At 41.9% G+C, this 16,103-nt stretch overlaps 1 protein-coding gene across 5 annotated transcripts in view; it reads right to left on the bottom strand.

Annotated features, from left to right (window-relative positions):
* Positions 1 to 16,103, bottom strand: part of LOC121825302 (protein-tyrosine sulfotransferase 1-like) — a 40,333-nt gene that overhangs the window by 7,840 nt on the left and 16,390 nt on the right. For all 5 annotated transcript variants that reach the window (XR_013047828.1, XM_076561205.1, XM_076561204.1 and 2 more), the window contains 2 exons: positions 13,976 to 14,921; positions 2,271 to 2,469 (listed from right to left, as the gene is read on the bottom strand). Coding sequence is in view for 4 of the 5 variants with exons in the window: in XM_076561205.1 (XP_076417320.1) it covers positions 2,271 to 2,469; positions 13,976 to 14,820 (1,044 nt within the window). In the remaining variant the exon portion in view is untranslated. The remainder of the gene's footprint in view (positions 1 to 2,270; positions 2,470 to 13,975; positions 14,922 to 16,103) is intronic.

Raw genomic sequence — 16,103 nt, 5'->3', positions numbered from 1 at the left:
TGCAGCATCTCAGTCATCAAAGGCAAAAGAAAAAAAAAAGAGGGAAAAAAAAGAAAAATTTTGAAGATACACAGGATTTGGTTTGAAATTCAGCTAGCTAGTAGGACAGACAATGAAACTCAAATTCAAAAACAAGGCTGAGGTCAGCAAGATGGTTCACTAGGTTCAAACGGCTAGCGGTGCAAACCTGGCAAGCTGAGTCTGACTCCTGGAGCCCACGTAAAATGGAAGGAGAGAATTTTCTCCACAGAACTGTCCTCTGACTTCCACATGCATGCGATAGCACACACAGTAAATGTACAATAACAAACAAAAACCCAAACACACTAGTATTGCATACATTATTACAAAGGGATCAATAATGGAATTCATCTTTTCTTTCTTAACTCTCCGCCCCCAGGATGCATTAAGAAACCCTTTCAAAAGCCACAGTGTGTATAAAACACATTCTCGAGTCACATGGATTCAAACCACAGCATTCTTCCCAACTACCCCTCAAGAAAGCCAAGAGTAATCTAGCTAAGACCACTTGCACATGTGAAACTGTAGTGACTACTGTCCTGGGACTCTGAAAATATTGTTCACACACGTATCTTGGTTTACAGAAGTCCCTTTGAGTCCTGTGCACAGGAGAAAGCTACTGGTTACAGCCCATTACAAAAAGACAGTCAGGGATTGCCGAGTGGGAGGCTAGACTAATGTTGGCTTGCTTTAGCAAACTGCAGTTCAAAACTTCAATATATGAAATAATAAAACATTTTAGAAACTTAAAAGGCAGTTCATAAAACACATGCCAAGAGTTGGGCATTGGTGGCGCACACCTTTAATGCCAGCACTTGAGAGCTCTGTGAGCTCAAAGCCAGCCGCATCTACAAAGCAAGGTCAGGACAGCCAAGAGAAACACAGAGAAACCGTGTCTTGAAAAAACAAAAACAAAACAAACAAACAAATCCACATACAAACAGCTAATAAACTGAAAATGTTCAATTATATTAATCAGTGATGCCTATTAGAATTAGCAAAAATCTACATCACCTCCATTGTGTTGGTTTTCAAAAGTTTCTGCAGTATACATGTGTGTTCAGCAACATATATCAAGCACCTTAAAAAATATCTCAAAGACTTGGACCTGTTTAATCTCACCTTTATTAATCTAACCTTAATGAAAACCCTAAAATATATAACCTAACTTCAGTACCCAGCACCTCTTCTATACAGTGAGTTAAAGGCCAGCTTGAGCCATAGGAGACTCTGATCAAATCCAACCCCAACCAGGATGTCAAAAAAAATGTAAATTTCATGTTTATCTTACCCAATAAAAACTTTCAGCAAAAATATAAAATGCTGATTTGAAACCAGACCTAACCACCAATGTATTTATTCATATTAGTTCAAGTCTTTAGCACTTTCTGAAACAACATTCTGTAAAGCTGCAACCCTGTTTATTTTTGTTGTATGTATTTAAGTGTTTTGCCTGCATGGATATAGTGCACCATGTGTACAGAGTACCCTTGGAGGCCAAAAAATGACATCTGATGCCCTGGAACTAAACTTAGAGGCAGTTGTGAGCTGCCAGGTGGCAGTTTGTGCTCTTAACTACTGAGACATCTCACCACGACAAAATGTATTTATTTTTATTGTGTATGTGTGACTATATATGTTGGGGGAACTGCATGTCCACATGTGTATGGAGGTGGACATCACACCTAGCTTTTCTGTGGGTTCTGGGGACTGAACCCAGGACCTTCTATCTGAGTAACAAGCTTTACTGACTGAGTCATCTCCCCAGCCCTTACTAGTAACTTTGAACAGAGCGCTAGCATATCTAATCTTTCTTCTCATGTAGCTAATGTCTGGCCTGCAGGGGGGTCAAGAAATCACATCTCATCTAAACAAAGCCTTAAAAGTAAAGTGCTCCTCATACTTAAGGAAAGGAAAAAGAAGCCAGAAGTAAGGTCACTAACAATTCTGGTGTTTGTACGAATTTGGGGTAATCAGCTATGGGAACAGATGTCAGCATGCAAATGGAAGTCAGAGGACAACATCCTACAAACTGAGCAGAGCACAGGGCAGAACTGTCTCCACAGCTCTTTGAAAGAAGGGTTTTGCTGACATTGCAGACTTCTGATGATAGAGCATTCAACAAGTTACAACAATGGTAATTTAAAATAATTTTCTGGTCATAAAAAGTAAGAAACAAAACAAGAAAAATCTACTCAAAACCAAATTCCAGGTCTAGTTTCCTTAGTTATTTTGGGAGTCTCACTTACCCTTCTGGTGTTTTCAAGGGTCTTGGGGTCAGGTTTTCCGTAGTTAGGGGGATTGGCATATGGGTCATATCCAAGCTTGGCAAGCATGGGTGCAATCACTGCCATGTCTTGTAGAACATCTGGGGGTATCTTCCCAACCCACTTTGATAGAGCCCCCACGTTGACAGGATTGATGACTTCGTTTGTTGATCTTTCCATTCTGAAAACAACAACATGAACAATAACTTACTTCAAATCTAAAGAAAACCAAAACATGGTGGCAGGCACCTATAATCTTAGCACTCCAAAAGCAGAGGCAGGAGGATCAGGAGTTCCAAGATAACCCTGTGTACAAGAGCAAGTCAGAAGTCAGCCTGACTTCATAAGACTCTCATCTCAAAAACAGTTAAACAATTGTAAATTCTCTTTGACAGCTTTAAATTCTTTAACTGTCTGAGCTGCTAAGATGGCTAAAAGCACTTAATGGAAAAGATGGCTGACTCTCAAAACTTGTCTTCTGACCCATACAGTGTGTTGATATACTGTCTCCCTCTCTCTCTCTCTCCACTTTCTCCCTCCACCAAATATCTCTATCTCTGTGTGTATATGTTCTCTGAGCTAAACAATGTGCCCATATTCACTCACTCACACACTCTCTCTACCACACACACACACACACACAGAGAGAGAGAGAGAGAGAGAGAGAGAGAGAGAGAGAGAGAGAGAGTCACACCACACACATGGAAATAAATAAAATCATAATTGTCTGCATTATTTTATAAAGCAATTATAAAAGGTTAGATGGATGTTGTCATGATTCATTAGAATAGATGGTATGGGAACTAGGTATGGTGGTATACACCTTTAATCCCAGCACTTGGAAGACAGAAACAACAGGACTTCTTTATGTTCAAAACCAGTTTGGTCTATATAGTGAGTTCAAAGTCAGCCAAGGCTAATTAGTGAGACCTGTCTCAAGAAAAAAGAATGGACAATACGGGCGGGTGAAGTGGTTTAGTCTTTCCACTTGCCAACAAGCCTATCAACCTGAGTTTGATCCCCAGGACCAACTGGGTGAAAGGGGAGAACTCACTCCTACTGGTTGTCCTGACATGAGTGTGCGAGCGCGTGCGCACACGCACACACACAAACACAACTAAACATAATAAAAATTTAAAAGAATGGACAGCAGAAGAGTGTCTCCTTCAGTTTTAGAAAGTAGCCAGCATGTAGTCTTGATATGCACTAGGGCTTTCGGTTATGATTCTGGCACTCTCCATCTCCCTGGAACCTTAAAACACAGCTTGACACACTGGTGTGCTTCAAAAACCCACATGAACCAGCCATCACCCCCATTAGCCTCTGCCCAGCCACCCCTGTGATAGCTGCTCCAGCTCAAGAAATGGGATCAAACTGGGGGGCAGTGGCACACACCTTATTCCCAGCACTCAAGAGGCAGAGCCAGGTGGATCTCTGTGAGTTTGAGGCCAACCTGGGTCTACAGAGCAAGATCCAGGACAGGCACCAAAACTACACAGAGAAACCCTGTCTCAAAAAACCAAACCAAAACAACCAAACAAACAAACAACAACAAGAAAAACCAAAAAAAATGGGATCAAAGCCAAAGCCCTTAATGACTGTGTTGAGTAACTAAACACCACAGTCAGACTATCTGTCAAGCCGCAGCTGAATTACAGTATGCAGCAACTACTACCAGAACTCAAATCCTCCATATTACAGCATCAGTGTTGGAGTGGACATGCCAAGAGGAATGAATGAAAGTCAGTAAACCGAAGCCAGATGATCACAGGGAAATACACAATGAAATGCCACCAGAAGCCATATTTTTAAAGGCTAATATTAGAAAATGTTCAGGTTTTCTCTTTGGGAAAGATTTTTTTTAAATTTATTTGTTTATTATATATACAGTGTTCTGCCTGCATGTATGCCTGCAGATAAGAAGAGGGCACCAGATCTCATTATAGATGGTTGTAGGCCACCATGTGGTTGCTGGGAATCAAACTCAGGGCCTCTGGAAGAGCAGCTGGTGCTCTTAACCTCTGAGCCATCTCTCCAGCCCAGGAAAGATGGTTTTAAAATGCACAAGACCAATGAGATAGCTGAGCCAAGAAAGGTATTTCCGCCAAGCCTGATGACTCAAGTTTCATCCCGGGAACCTACATGGTAGAAAAGTAACTTCTACAATTGTCCTCTGAGTTCCACATATACACACCACGTCATGTGTATAGACAGACAGAAACACACAGACACACAAATACATGTAATTTTAATAATTCTAACAAATGTATTTTTAAATGTATATACAACAGAAATTCAGGTGTTATGGGACTGGAGACATGGCTCAGTAGCTAAGAACACTTGCTGCTCTTATTGTGGACCAGAGTTCAGATCCTAGCACACACTTTGGGTGGCTCATGACTGCCTGTCACTCCAGCTCAGATGATCCAACACCCTCTTCTGGCCTGGGTGGGCACCCACAGAGCACATGGGTGTACACAAAGACACACACATATGCACAGATAAAATCTTTTTTAAATGTGTTATATTGTAGGCTAGAATGATGGCTCAGTAGTTAGGAGCACATGTTCTTGCAAAGGAGCAAGATTCAGCTCCCAGCATCCAAACGGCAGCTCACAACTATCTGTAACTCCACTTTCCGGGGGATGTCTTATTCTGACCTCCACAGGCACCAGGCATGCAGGTGACGCACATACATGCAGACAAATCTCATACACATAAAACAAAATATGTAAATATGAAAATAAAAAATTGCTATACATGGATAATATATCTATAACATAACTGCTTAACACATGTGGGCAATGTACACACAAAGAACCATGCACACATGCTAACAAATAGAGCAGTGGGATAAAGGTCATTAAGCTTTATAACTAATATATGAAAAAGCAATCAAAATTAGATTGTAAAAAGACACAAAATACAGCAAACTGATTAATCTAGGCATGAAAGATCAACATCATGCTAACATCATGGAAGAAAGAGAACCACACACTAATGCTAACATTGCCAAATCAGACTGTGGGCCTGCCTAAGCCTCCAGATTCAGCTGCCAACTGGTAAGCAGTATAGAACTGAGAAGAATGTGTGGGACAATCAGCATGCCACAAATAACATTAGACTATTATCCCTCTATCCTTCAAAAATAAAATATATAGTAAAAACAAATGACTGGTGAGATGGCTCTAAGGTTAGAGCTGCTCTTGCAGAAGATCCCACATTCAGTCTCCAGCCACCCATAACATATGGCTCCAGGGCAGTGGTTCTCAACCTTCCTAAGGTTGCAACCCTTTAATATAGTTCCTCATGTTGTAGTGACCCCCGACCATAAAATTATTTTCATTACTACTTCATAACTATAATTTTGTTACTGTTATGGATATTTTTCTAATAAGATTTATTTATTTTTATGTATATGAGTGCTCTATCTGCATGTATGCCTGCACACCAGAAGAGGACATCCGATCTCACTATAGATGACTGTGAGCCACCAAGTGGTTGTTGGGAGCTGAACTCAGGACCTCTGGAAGAGCAGCTGGTGCTCTTAACCTCTAAGCCATCTCTCTGGCCTGTTATGAATATTAATGTAAATATCTGAGTTTTCCGGTGATGTCAGGAACTCCCGCAAAAGGGTTGTTTGACCCCCTAAGGGGTCAAGACCCACAGGTTGAGAAACATTTCTCTAGGCGCTCCAACAACTTTTCCCGGTTTTCACAGGCCTACGGAGAGATGACATGCACACACACATACAAACACATAAAAATAAAAATACCCAGCACTCAGGAAGTGTGAACTCCATAAGTTTGAGGCTGGCTAGATCCAGTTCCAGGTCACCCAAGGCTACACTGTGTGATCCTCCCAACAAATAAAATAAAATCTTACATGAGTGGTAAAGAGGGGCTGGAGAGATGGCTCAGCAGTTAAGAGCACTTCCTACCTTTGCAGAGTATCTGAGTTCAGTTCCCAACACTCACACCAGGCAACTCACAACAGCCTGTATGCCCAGCTCCAGGGGATACAATGCCCTATATTCTGCCATCCAGGAGGTACCAGCAAATCTTCCTCCCTCCTTGGAATCTTATTAGCATTAAGAAGCCATCCTATTAAGTAAGTTAAAAGACAAGTTAAAGGTGTGTTGTGTGAGATGGCAATAAACACTGGATAACAAGCAATAAAGCAGAAGGATGAATATTTGTAAGAAACTGGGTTGAAAGCCTGGCGGTTGGTGGTGCGTGCCTTTAACCCCAGCATTCAGGAGGCAGAGCCAGGCGGATCTCTGTGAGTTCAAGGCCAGCCTGGTCTACAGAGTGAGATCCAGGACAAGTACCAAAACAACACAGAGAAACCCTGTCTCGAAAAACCAAAAAAAAGAAAAAAGAAAGAAACTGGGCTGAAGGAATATGACACATCACATACTCTCACTAAAACACAGATACATGGACATATAACATAGAGCCATAAAAAAAGTTGTTAATTCTTCTTTTTTTTAATGTATGGTAAAGAAAGGAATGGAGCACTTGGAAACTTGTAGACGAGGTAACATAAAACATGTCAAATTATTACTGTTCTGTTTTTGAGGCAGGGACTCCTCATCACCGATTTTCTTCCTTTTCTTCACTAAACTCGCTAACATGTGGTTTTCTTATTTTATACAGATTTTATCGTGCTTTTATTTCTGTCTGCTTGGTCCACTTGTCCTACAGTTCTCCACTCAAATGTCACCACGCTCTTCCTGATGCTCCTTCAGCCCAGTTTCTCCCAAATATCCAGCCCTCTGCTTTATTGCTTGTTACCCAGTGTTTATTACCACTTCACAAAACACATTTAACCTGGCTTCCAACTTACTATAGGAAGGCTTCTTAATGCTAACAAGATTCCAAGGAGGGAGGAAGATTTGCTTTGTATGTCTCGCTAGCTGCTGTCACCCATGGTGGGAAACACTCCCTAGCATGTAATAGGGTGAGCAATTAAAAAAAAAATGTTACATTTAAGGTTTTCTCTTCCTTCTTTAAGGTAAAGAAATTTTAAACAAGAAGTCTTCTCAGAACCAATGAGATAACCCAGTGTTTTTTTTCTTCTTTAATTTACTGATGAAGTAAATTATGTTGATAGTTGCTAAAATAAAAGTTATTTGGTCATGATATCTTAACAGACTTTGATATACAATTGAATTCTTCTTATTGCTTTTGTTTATGGTTTAAGCATCTAATAGATATTATCTGAAGTTTCCTTCCTATAATTTCTACTGAGAATTGTGATTAAATAAAGGTTTCATAAAATGACACTTTTTTTTTTTCTAAAGGACATCAGGGATCACCCCACACATTTATTTCACAGTCATGAAGCTATACTCTTCAGACAATTTCTGTGTAGGTAAGTATGAATTAAAGAACAAATGTGAAACGCAGATTTTGAAGAAAGACATGAAAGTCAAAAGGAAGCAATATGGGAAGAATAAAAGTATCAGAAGAGGTGACAAGATAGGGTTTTCTGTGGTACTTCATGTAATAAACTTCCATTAAAAGTAATTATAAAAATGATACAGTATGCACAGTTAAAAAACTGATAAATGTTCTTTAAAAATAAATTTATAAATGCATTATCACTGTGCAATCTAACTAAACTTTTTAAAAATGACACTTTTTTAAAGATTAAAAAAAATAATTTTTTAAAGCCGGGTGGTGGTGGCACACGACTTTAATTCTAGCATTTGGGAGGCAGAAGCAAAAGGATCTCTGAGTTTGAGGCTAGCCTGGTCTACAGAGTGAGTTCCAGGACAGCCAGGGCTATAGAAAGAAACTCTAATTAAAAAAAAACCAAAGAAAAAATTTAATTGTTATTTTTATATCATGTGTATGGGTGTTTTCCTGCCAGTATGTCTGTGCATCACACGTGTGGTTGTGCACAGGCGTCACAGGAGTCACCGGATCCTCTGAAACTGACGTTCAGGTGGTTGTTTTCTGCCATGCAGGTGCTAGCGATGGAACCCAGGTCCTCCGGAAAAGCAGCAAGTTTTAACTGGTGAGCCATCTTTCCAAACCTATTTTTATTTTTAACTGTGTGTATGTTTGTGTGTGTGCCTGTGAGTGCAGGTGCCCATAGAGGTCAGAGGTGTCAGATCCTCTTTTAATCAGAGTTCTCTAGATGACCGGAACCAAGGGGGTGGGGGGTGAGGGGTTTAAAACAGTAACAACAGCCAAATCACACCTGGAGAGCCACTGGTCTATTCCACAGTGGAAGTGTGGAAACCCTGATTCTGCTATCTAAGGAGTCAGCAGCAACCAAAGGGCAAAGCCATCAGCACGAGGAGGGAAGCCAAGCAGGCAAAAGTCTTCCCCCATAAACCATTAATCCCAGCACTCAGGAGGCAGAGCCAGGCAGATCTCTGTGAGTTCAAAGCCAGCCTGGGCTAGAGATTGAGTTCCAGGAAAGGCTCTAAAGCTACACAAAGAAACCCTGTCTCAAAAAATCAAAAAACAAAACAACAAAAAAAACCACACTTTTATTTATTTATTTATTTATTTTTAATTCTGAGCTCCCACCAGAAGGCACTGATACAGTGGGGGTGGGTCTTCCCACATCCATCAGGGCGAACAGGACAGTTCCTCAGGTGAGGCTCCCTACTCAGGTGAGTCTAACTTGTGGCAAGTTGACATTAAAACCACATACAATACAATACATCCCTTGGAATTAGAATTACTTTGACATGGGTTCTGGAATTCAAACGGGTCCTCTGCAAAAGCAGAATTCCCTATTAATTTCTGGGTCGTTTTTTCCACCCTCTTCCCAAATTTTTGTTTGCTTTTGAGATAAGGTCTGAAGTAGCCCAATTGGTGCCTGTGCTGGGTAGTTTTGTATCAACTTGACACAAACTAAAATCATTTGAGAGGAGCGAAACTCAATTAAGAAAATGCCTCCATAAAATTGGCTGTGGGGCACCCTAATTATTGATTGATGGAGGAGAGTCCAGCCCAATGTGGGTGCTGCCATCCCTGGGCTGGTGGTCCTGGGTGCTACAAGAAAGCAGGCTGAGTAACACATGAGGAGCAAGCCAGTAAGCAGCTCCCCTCCATGGCCTCTGCATCAGCTCCTGCCTCTAGGTTCCTGCCCTGCTTGAGTTTATCTCCTGACCTCCTTCAAAGATGCACAGTGATATGGGAATGTCTGAAAACACTTTTCTCCCCGACTTGCTTTAGGTCATGGTGTTTCATCACAGCAATAGTAACCCTGACTGAGACAGTCTCCAATTCTCCATAGATCAGACCCTAGCTGCCTTCAACGCCTGATCCCCCTGTCTCTAGCTCGAGTGCTGGGACTATAGGTGTCAGCCACAATGCTTTCTCTCTCTCTCTCTCTCCTCTCTCTCTCTCTCTCTCTCTCTCTCTCTCTCTCTCTCTCTCTCTCTCTCTCTCTCTTTCTCTCTCTCTCTCTCTCTCAAGTGATTTATGTAACAGACTATCTGTTCTCTAATGGATGGAAACAATCTAGTTGTGATCACCTTATAAATGACATCTCTTCATCTTTAATTTCTTCGATGCTAATCAACCTGTTTAAGTTCAATATCCATCTTGTAAAATCAGTGATTGTCTCTAGAATGAAATTAATAAACATGCATTTTCATGACTGCTTTAAATACTTTATATCCGATTATTTCTCCTCATCTACTGAATAAAAGAGACTGGGGAAATCTGTTTCTATTCTTCAGAAACAATGAGCATTTCTCAGTTTACAATAAGAGTTAACACAAGAGTAAGGAGAAAAAGGCCTCCCTTCAGTCTTCTCTGCAGCTCCCCCACATGCTGGCCATGCCTCAGCCTTTATTCTTTTGTGTGGGGACAAAGCAGTTGTGTTGCAGTTCGTCCCTGGTTGTCTTATTTTCTCTGTGGAGCAACATCTTGGTGTGTGGCCAGCCAGCCCTGCATTCTTTGAAAACAGCAAATCTGATTTCATGGTTTTTCTTTTTTTGTTTTTTTGTTTTTTATTTCCCAATGTGATTGTAAAAACACTGCATCCCATTTCTCAAATGTTCCCTCACTAACACATTCTGCTTGGGCCTTCCAGCATGAAGTAACAACCAGTTTGGTGAAAGGCTGCTTCCAATTATGCTGGACTTCCAATTAGTCCTGGACTTCAGGAGTAACACAGGGTCAAATACTAAAATGCTAACTCAGATCCAGTATGTGAACTGTCTTGATTTGCTCTCTGTTGCTGTGATTAAACACCATGACCAAAAGTAACTTGGGGAGGGACGGATGTATTTGGCTTACACATCCCAATCACAGTCCATCCTTGAGGGAAGTCAGGGCAGGAACCTGGAGGAGGCATGAACTGAAGCAGAGACCAGGGAAGGCCACTGTTTCCTGGACTGCTCTCTCCGTGGCTTGTCCAGCTTGCTTTCTTACAGAACCAAGGATCGCTTGCACAGGGGTGGTACCGCCCACAGTGGGCACAACAATTATTAGTCCCACATACTTGCCTACAGGAAAACGAAAAGAAATGTTTCTCTTTATTTCTCAGAATTACTCATTTTATTTTGTATGTGTTACTGTTTTGCCTGCACGTATGTATGTGGCCCACATGTGTTCAGTGCCTGTGGAAATCAGAAGGTATTAGATCCCTTGAACTGGAGTTGCAGATAGTTATAAACCACTGTGTGGGTGCTAGGGACTGAATCCAGATGCTACAAGAGCAGTAAATGCTCTTAACTGTTAAGTTATCTCTACAGAGCCCCTGGGAGGCATTTTCTCAACTGAAGTTCCCTCTTCCCAAAATGACCCTGGCTTGTGTCAAGCTGACAAAAACAAAAAACAAAAGAAAAGAAAAAAGTTCCAATTAAGCAGCACAGGAACCAACAGACTCATACTTAGATTTAGGTTGACGTTTTTGCCTTTTTTGTTTGTGTTTTGTTTTGTTGCTGTTTGAGGCAGGGTTTCTCTCTATGTAACCCTGTCCTGGAACTCACTATCTAGACAAGCCAGGGCTTGAAATGACAGAGATCTGCCTGCTTCTGGCTTGTTTTTAATTAAAAAAATAAATTATTTAGGACCTGGGACATGGCACCATCCGTAAAGTGTTTGCTTTGCAAGTGTTGGTCCTCAGAACATATGCAAAATGCACAGTGCTTATAATCCTAGTGCTGGAGCAGTAGAGACAGGCAGAATCAGGGAATTCCAGACCAATGGGAGAGCCTGTCCCAAAAAACAGCTGGACAGCACCTGAGAAACAACACCCAAGGCTGACTTCTGGCCTCCACCTGAATACTTGCACACATACACAGTGTGTGGTCATTAGCATATAGGTGTACCCCATTCGAATGAACACACACAGTTTGCCCGAGTTGTTGCTTAGTGTATAATTTTATTCAGAACTGACTCTACAAAGTCTGCATCTCTTTTTTGTTATGTGGTACTGAAGTCTATGTTTGTCAAACTGGTGGTAAGCCAACAACCACACACAGTTTCTTTTTTGTTTGCTTTGTTTGTTTTTCGAGACAGGGTTTCTCTGTGTAGCCCTGGCTGTCCTGGAACTCACTCTGTAGACCAGGCTGGCCTTGAATTCAGATCCACCTGCCTCTCCCTCATGAGTACTGGGCTTAAAGGCATGTGTCACCACTGCCCGGCTACAAAAGTTTCTTATATGCCTAAACCCACAAGAGCTCCATGTGTGTTTGGGGCACAGCATTCAGCCAGCTGGTTTATAAGTCTGCCTTTGCCTTTGTTTCCTGCTGCTGTGGAGCCCTGAGATCAGCCAGAAGTCCTCCCCAGGCATGCACACATGTCCAGGACCTTGGCCATCTGTGCTTGCAGAAGCATGTCAGAGTCCTTGTATGTTTTCAGGGTTTCTGCTGTTTATCCACATTGCTATCTACTGACTCAGGCAGCATGACAAACCCCATAAATGTTTCTGGTGGTAATGGGCCTCCACATTCTCAGCAGCATTAGTGGTGAAATAGTTCTGGGTCAGAAGGAATAAAGAGACTTGTTTTGGTTTGTTTTGGTTTTGGTTTTTCGACACAGCCTTTCACTGTGTAGCTTTGGAGCCTGTCCTGGATCTCCCTCACAGACCAGCCGGGCCTAGAACTCACAGAGGTCCACCTGCCTCTGCCTCCCCAGTGCTGGGACTACAGGTGTATGCCACCACCGCCCAGCTATAAAGAGACTTTTAAACTGGCTTTCCAAGGAATTACCACAAAACAAAACCAGTACCAATAATCCAGGCTGTCGATTCAGTCCAGCTGATCTGACAAGCAGAGCTGGGGTAAATAAAACACCACAAATATCAACCTTCCCACTGAAATTCTGAAAAAACTACAATAAACAAACAAATAAACAAAAATACACACACACACACACACACACACACACACACACACAAAAAAAAAAAAAAAAAAAGAAAGAAAGACAGAGCACAGAGTTTGGGGTTTGTCTAGCTGGTTTTTGGTCTTGCTCTGGTCCAGTTTTTCCTCACTATGCTCCCTTCCTACATTTTGGAGCTATAATGTATGTCCTGTGCTACTGTGTGCTGGAGGTATGTGATCTGCTTTTTTATTTCAATTTTATAAGGGAATATATATGGATAAAAGTGACATTAAGTATAACCAATTCACTCTCCCAAATTTAACAGCAACTTCCATTTGCATAGCCTCCCTGTAGGAATAAAACTCACCGATCAGGTTATCAGGCTCAGGACAGCTAGTTCAGGAGAAAGAAAGCAGACACTGACATTTCATTAAATGCTAAAATCACTGTTGTATGCATGTTGAATCTACAAGCTTCTTATATGAACTAGGTGCCCGGAATCTGGAGACTCTCGAGCCTTCTGTAAAAACATGATGTTGGGAAAATACAAGAGCCCACCAAGGGCAAGCTCTGGATCCTAACTTTGGCCTTACTCTTTCTGTGGCTCCAATCTCTTTCCTGTAGGGTTTTCTAAACTCAGCTTAGTGATGTGAGTCAGGAAAGGGCTTGACCAGCACACAAGAAACCCTGGGTTCTATCCCCAGCACTGCAAGAACACCGGAAGTTCAAAGTCACCCTCAGCTAACAAGTGAGTCTGAAGCTAGCCTGAGGATGATAGCCTGTCTCAAAAAAAAAAAAAAAAAATAAGTAAAAATAAAAAAAGAAGGAAGGAGGAAAAGACAAACAGACAGAAGGAAAGAGGGACAAGAAAAAATCTAAAAGCTTTCAATTCACTAAGTGCTTACACACGAGGTATATGTACTTCCAGATACAAGCTACAAAAAAAGCCAATTATTCTTATTTGCAGAACTACCTAGGAATCAGAAGCCACTGAACGTGAATGATGGACACTGAAGCCTGAGGTCAGTGAAAAAGCTTTTCACTGCATGTAGCTTAGGTTTGGACTGATCAAACAGACACAAATCACTAGATATGATCAAAATGGAAGGACAGAAAATAAACTGGTAGCAAATGAACCAAAGAAACCTCAACAATGAAAAACAAACACAAACATAAACTTGTGTATATCTTTTCTTTCTTGAGACAGGGTCTCTCTGTGGCCCTGACTGGTTTGCAACATTTCCTAGACCTGGCTGGCCTCAAACTCACAGAAGCTTGCCTCTGCCTCTCAAGTACTGGCCTGAGCCAATGTAAGTGGCATGCTTCCGTACCTTTATCAGTTGAATACAGGGTTAAAAAAGAAGTAGAAACATTGCATTTACTCACTTTGACAGAGACACTCCCCCAGCTTTCCCGATCATTTCTTCATGGTGCAAAACTGAATGGTTCCACGGAATATGGAGAAACTTTAAGAGCATTCTCATCCACCGCTCAGGGTGTAAGACAAGCTGTTCGTAGTGAACCAACATGCACTTTTTATAACCAACTTCCATACACTGGTCGTACATGGTTTCTATGGCCCGATTCCACTTGGTCAAACAGTCCCTGTAGCTGTTCAGGTCAAATCCAGCTATGGTAACTCTTCGAGAAATCATTGAATGCACTGTTGCCCGGCCATCTCGGACCATCAGGAGAAATTTGGCATTGGGAAATAACCTAGCAAGGTAAGTCAAGGATTTCAGGGCAAAAGGATCTTTGTTACATAAATAAGGTGCTGGCTCCCCATGTTTAACAATGACCTCCAGAAGGAAGGCTTGCATGGCAGAATCCAGCACTTCATCAGTGACACCAGCCTCATCCAGGCGGATCTTCTCTTTAATGGACCGGGACCACATCTGCTTCAGGGCAAGGATTCGAGGGATGACCCTGGTTTCCTCTCCACAGCGGATGTCAGGATGTGCATCCAGCATAGCCCTCATGAGCGTGGTTCCACTCCGAGGCACACCTCCGATAAATATTAAAGGCATATCTTTGTGATAGGTGAGTGTTTTGTTGGATTTGATATCCAGGCCAGTTCCCACAGTTGTCTTGGGGTTCTCCAGTCTAGCTGGCTGGCTACGTTCCTCTATTCGGTGATGGCAGTCCATGGCATGCTGGCCAAGGTAAAACACTGTCACAGAACCAATCACCAGACACGCCAAAAGTAAGTTCTGCTTCAGCTTTCCCACCATCTTGATGTGGTTATCTTCTTATTAAACATATAATTTGCTCAAAATGATTGTCAAGAAATGTTTAAGCCATGGAGATTGTACTTCAGAAAGATGGTCAGCATCTGGTAAGAAAAAAACAAAGATTATCATCACATTATGATGTTTACAAACCAGTCATCAATCATTTTAGACAGAAAGCAGCAGAAACAATCTGGATGCTTTACTATCCTAAGAACATAAGATCCACACATGTGGGCACAAACGAGGCGGTGAAGCACTGTGGGGCAGGCCTACAACCTGGCTACTCAGGAGGATGAGGTAAGCAGACTGCGTTAAGGCCAGCCTACAGTACAGAGTACATACCAGGCCAGTGTGGGCAACTTCACAAGATCTTGTCTCAAAAGAAAAGGATGCTGGGAATACAGCTTAATGGCAGAGTGCTTACCTAGCATGAAGACCCAGGTCCAACCTCTAGAAGAGAGCCCCACCCCCTCCAACAAACAAATGCTTATAATCAGAAACAGCTTTTTTTGATTTCACAGGTCTGAAGCTGTGCACCTGGCTCACAATAGAAAAACCAAAACTATTTTTAGCAGCAAATTTAGCAAATATTTAATTCATTCTAACATGTATTAAATGTTAGGAATCCAATCTAATATTGATCACTTGTATTCAAATTGCTTCACACACACACACACACACACACACACACACACACACACACACACACACACACACACAATACCACTATCACTAGCTCCACATTCTATTATAAAGACAAATTACCTAACTAGGAGTCCAGAGTGCCTAACTGTCCTAGGGATTTCAATTTGCAGTCTCATAATCACTAGGCCAGTTCCTTAAAATCAATCTTTTCGCGGTTCCATCCTCCCAACCCCTGGTATGTGTGTGTGTGTGTGTGTGTGTGTGTGTGTGTGTGTGTGTGTGTGTGCGCGCGCGCGCGCTCCTAAACATACCCTACTGGCTCTATTTCCCAGCAGGATGCTAATTAAAACAGAGAAATGATTGGATATACTAGAGAAAAAAATTTATTCTAAGGGGCTGGGGAGATGGCTCAACACTTGCTGCTCTTTCAGAGGACCTGGGTCCAATTCCCAGCACCCACATGGTAGCTAATATTCATCTGTACCTTCATTTTCAGGGGGTCTGATGCCCTCTCCTCCAGCTTCCATAAGTGCCAGGCACACATGTGATACATATACACACACATAGACAAAACAACCACACATATAAAATAAAAACATAAAGAAGTCTTAGGAGGAGGAGGAGGAGGAGGAGGAGGA

Source organism: Peromyscus maniculatus, chromosome 23 (genome assembly GCF_049852395.1).
Source record: "Peromyscus maniculatus bairdii isolate BWxNUB_F1_BW_parent chromosome 23, HU_Pman_BW_mat_3.1, whole genome shotgun sequence".
NCBI lineage: Eukaryota > Metazoa > Chordata > Mammalia > Rodentia > Cricetidae > Peromyscus > Peromyscus maniculatus.
Note: the sequence above shows the minus strand (reverse complement) of the source record. Positions and strands in the feature narration are given on the sequence as shown.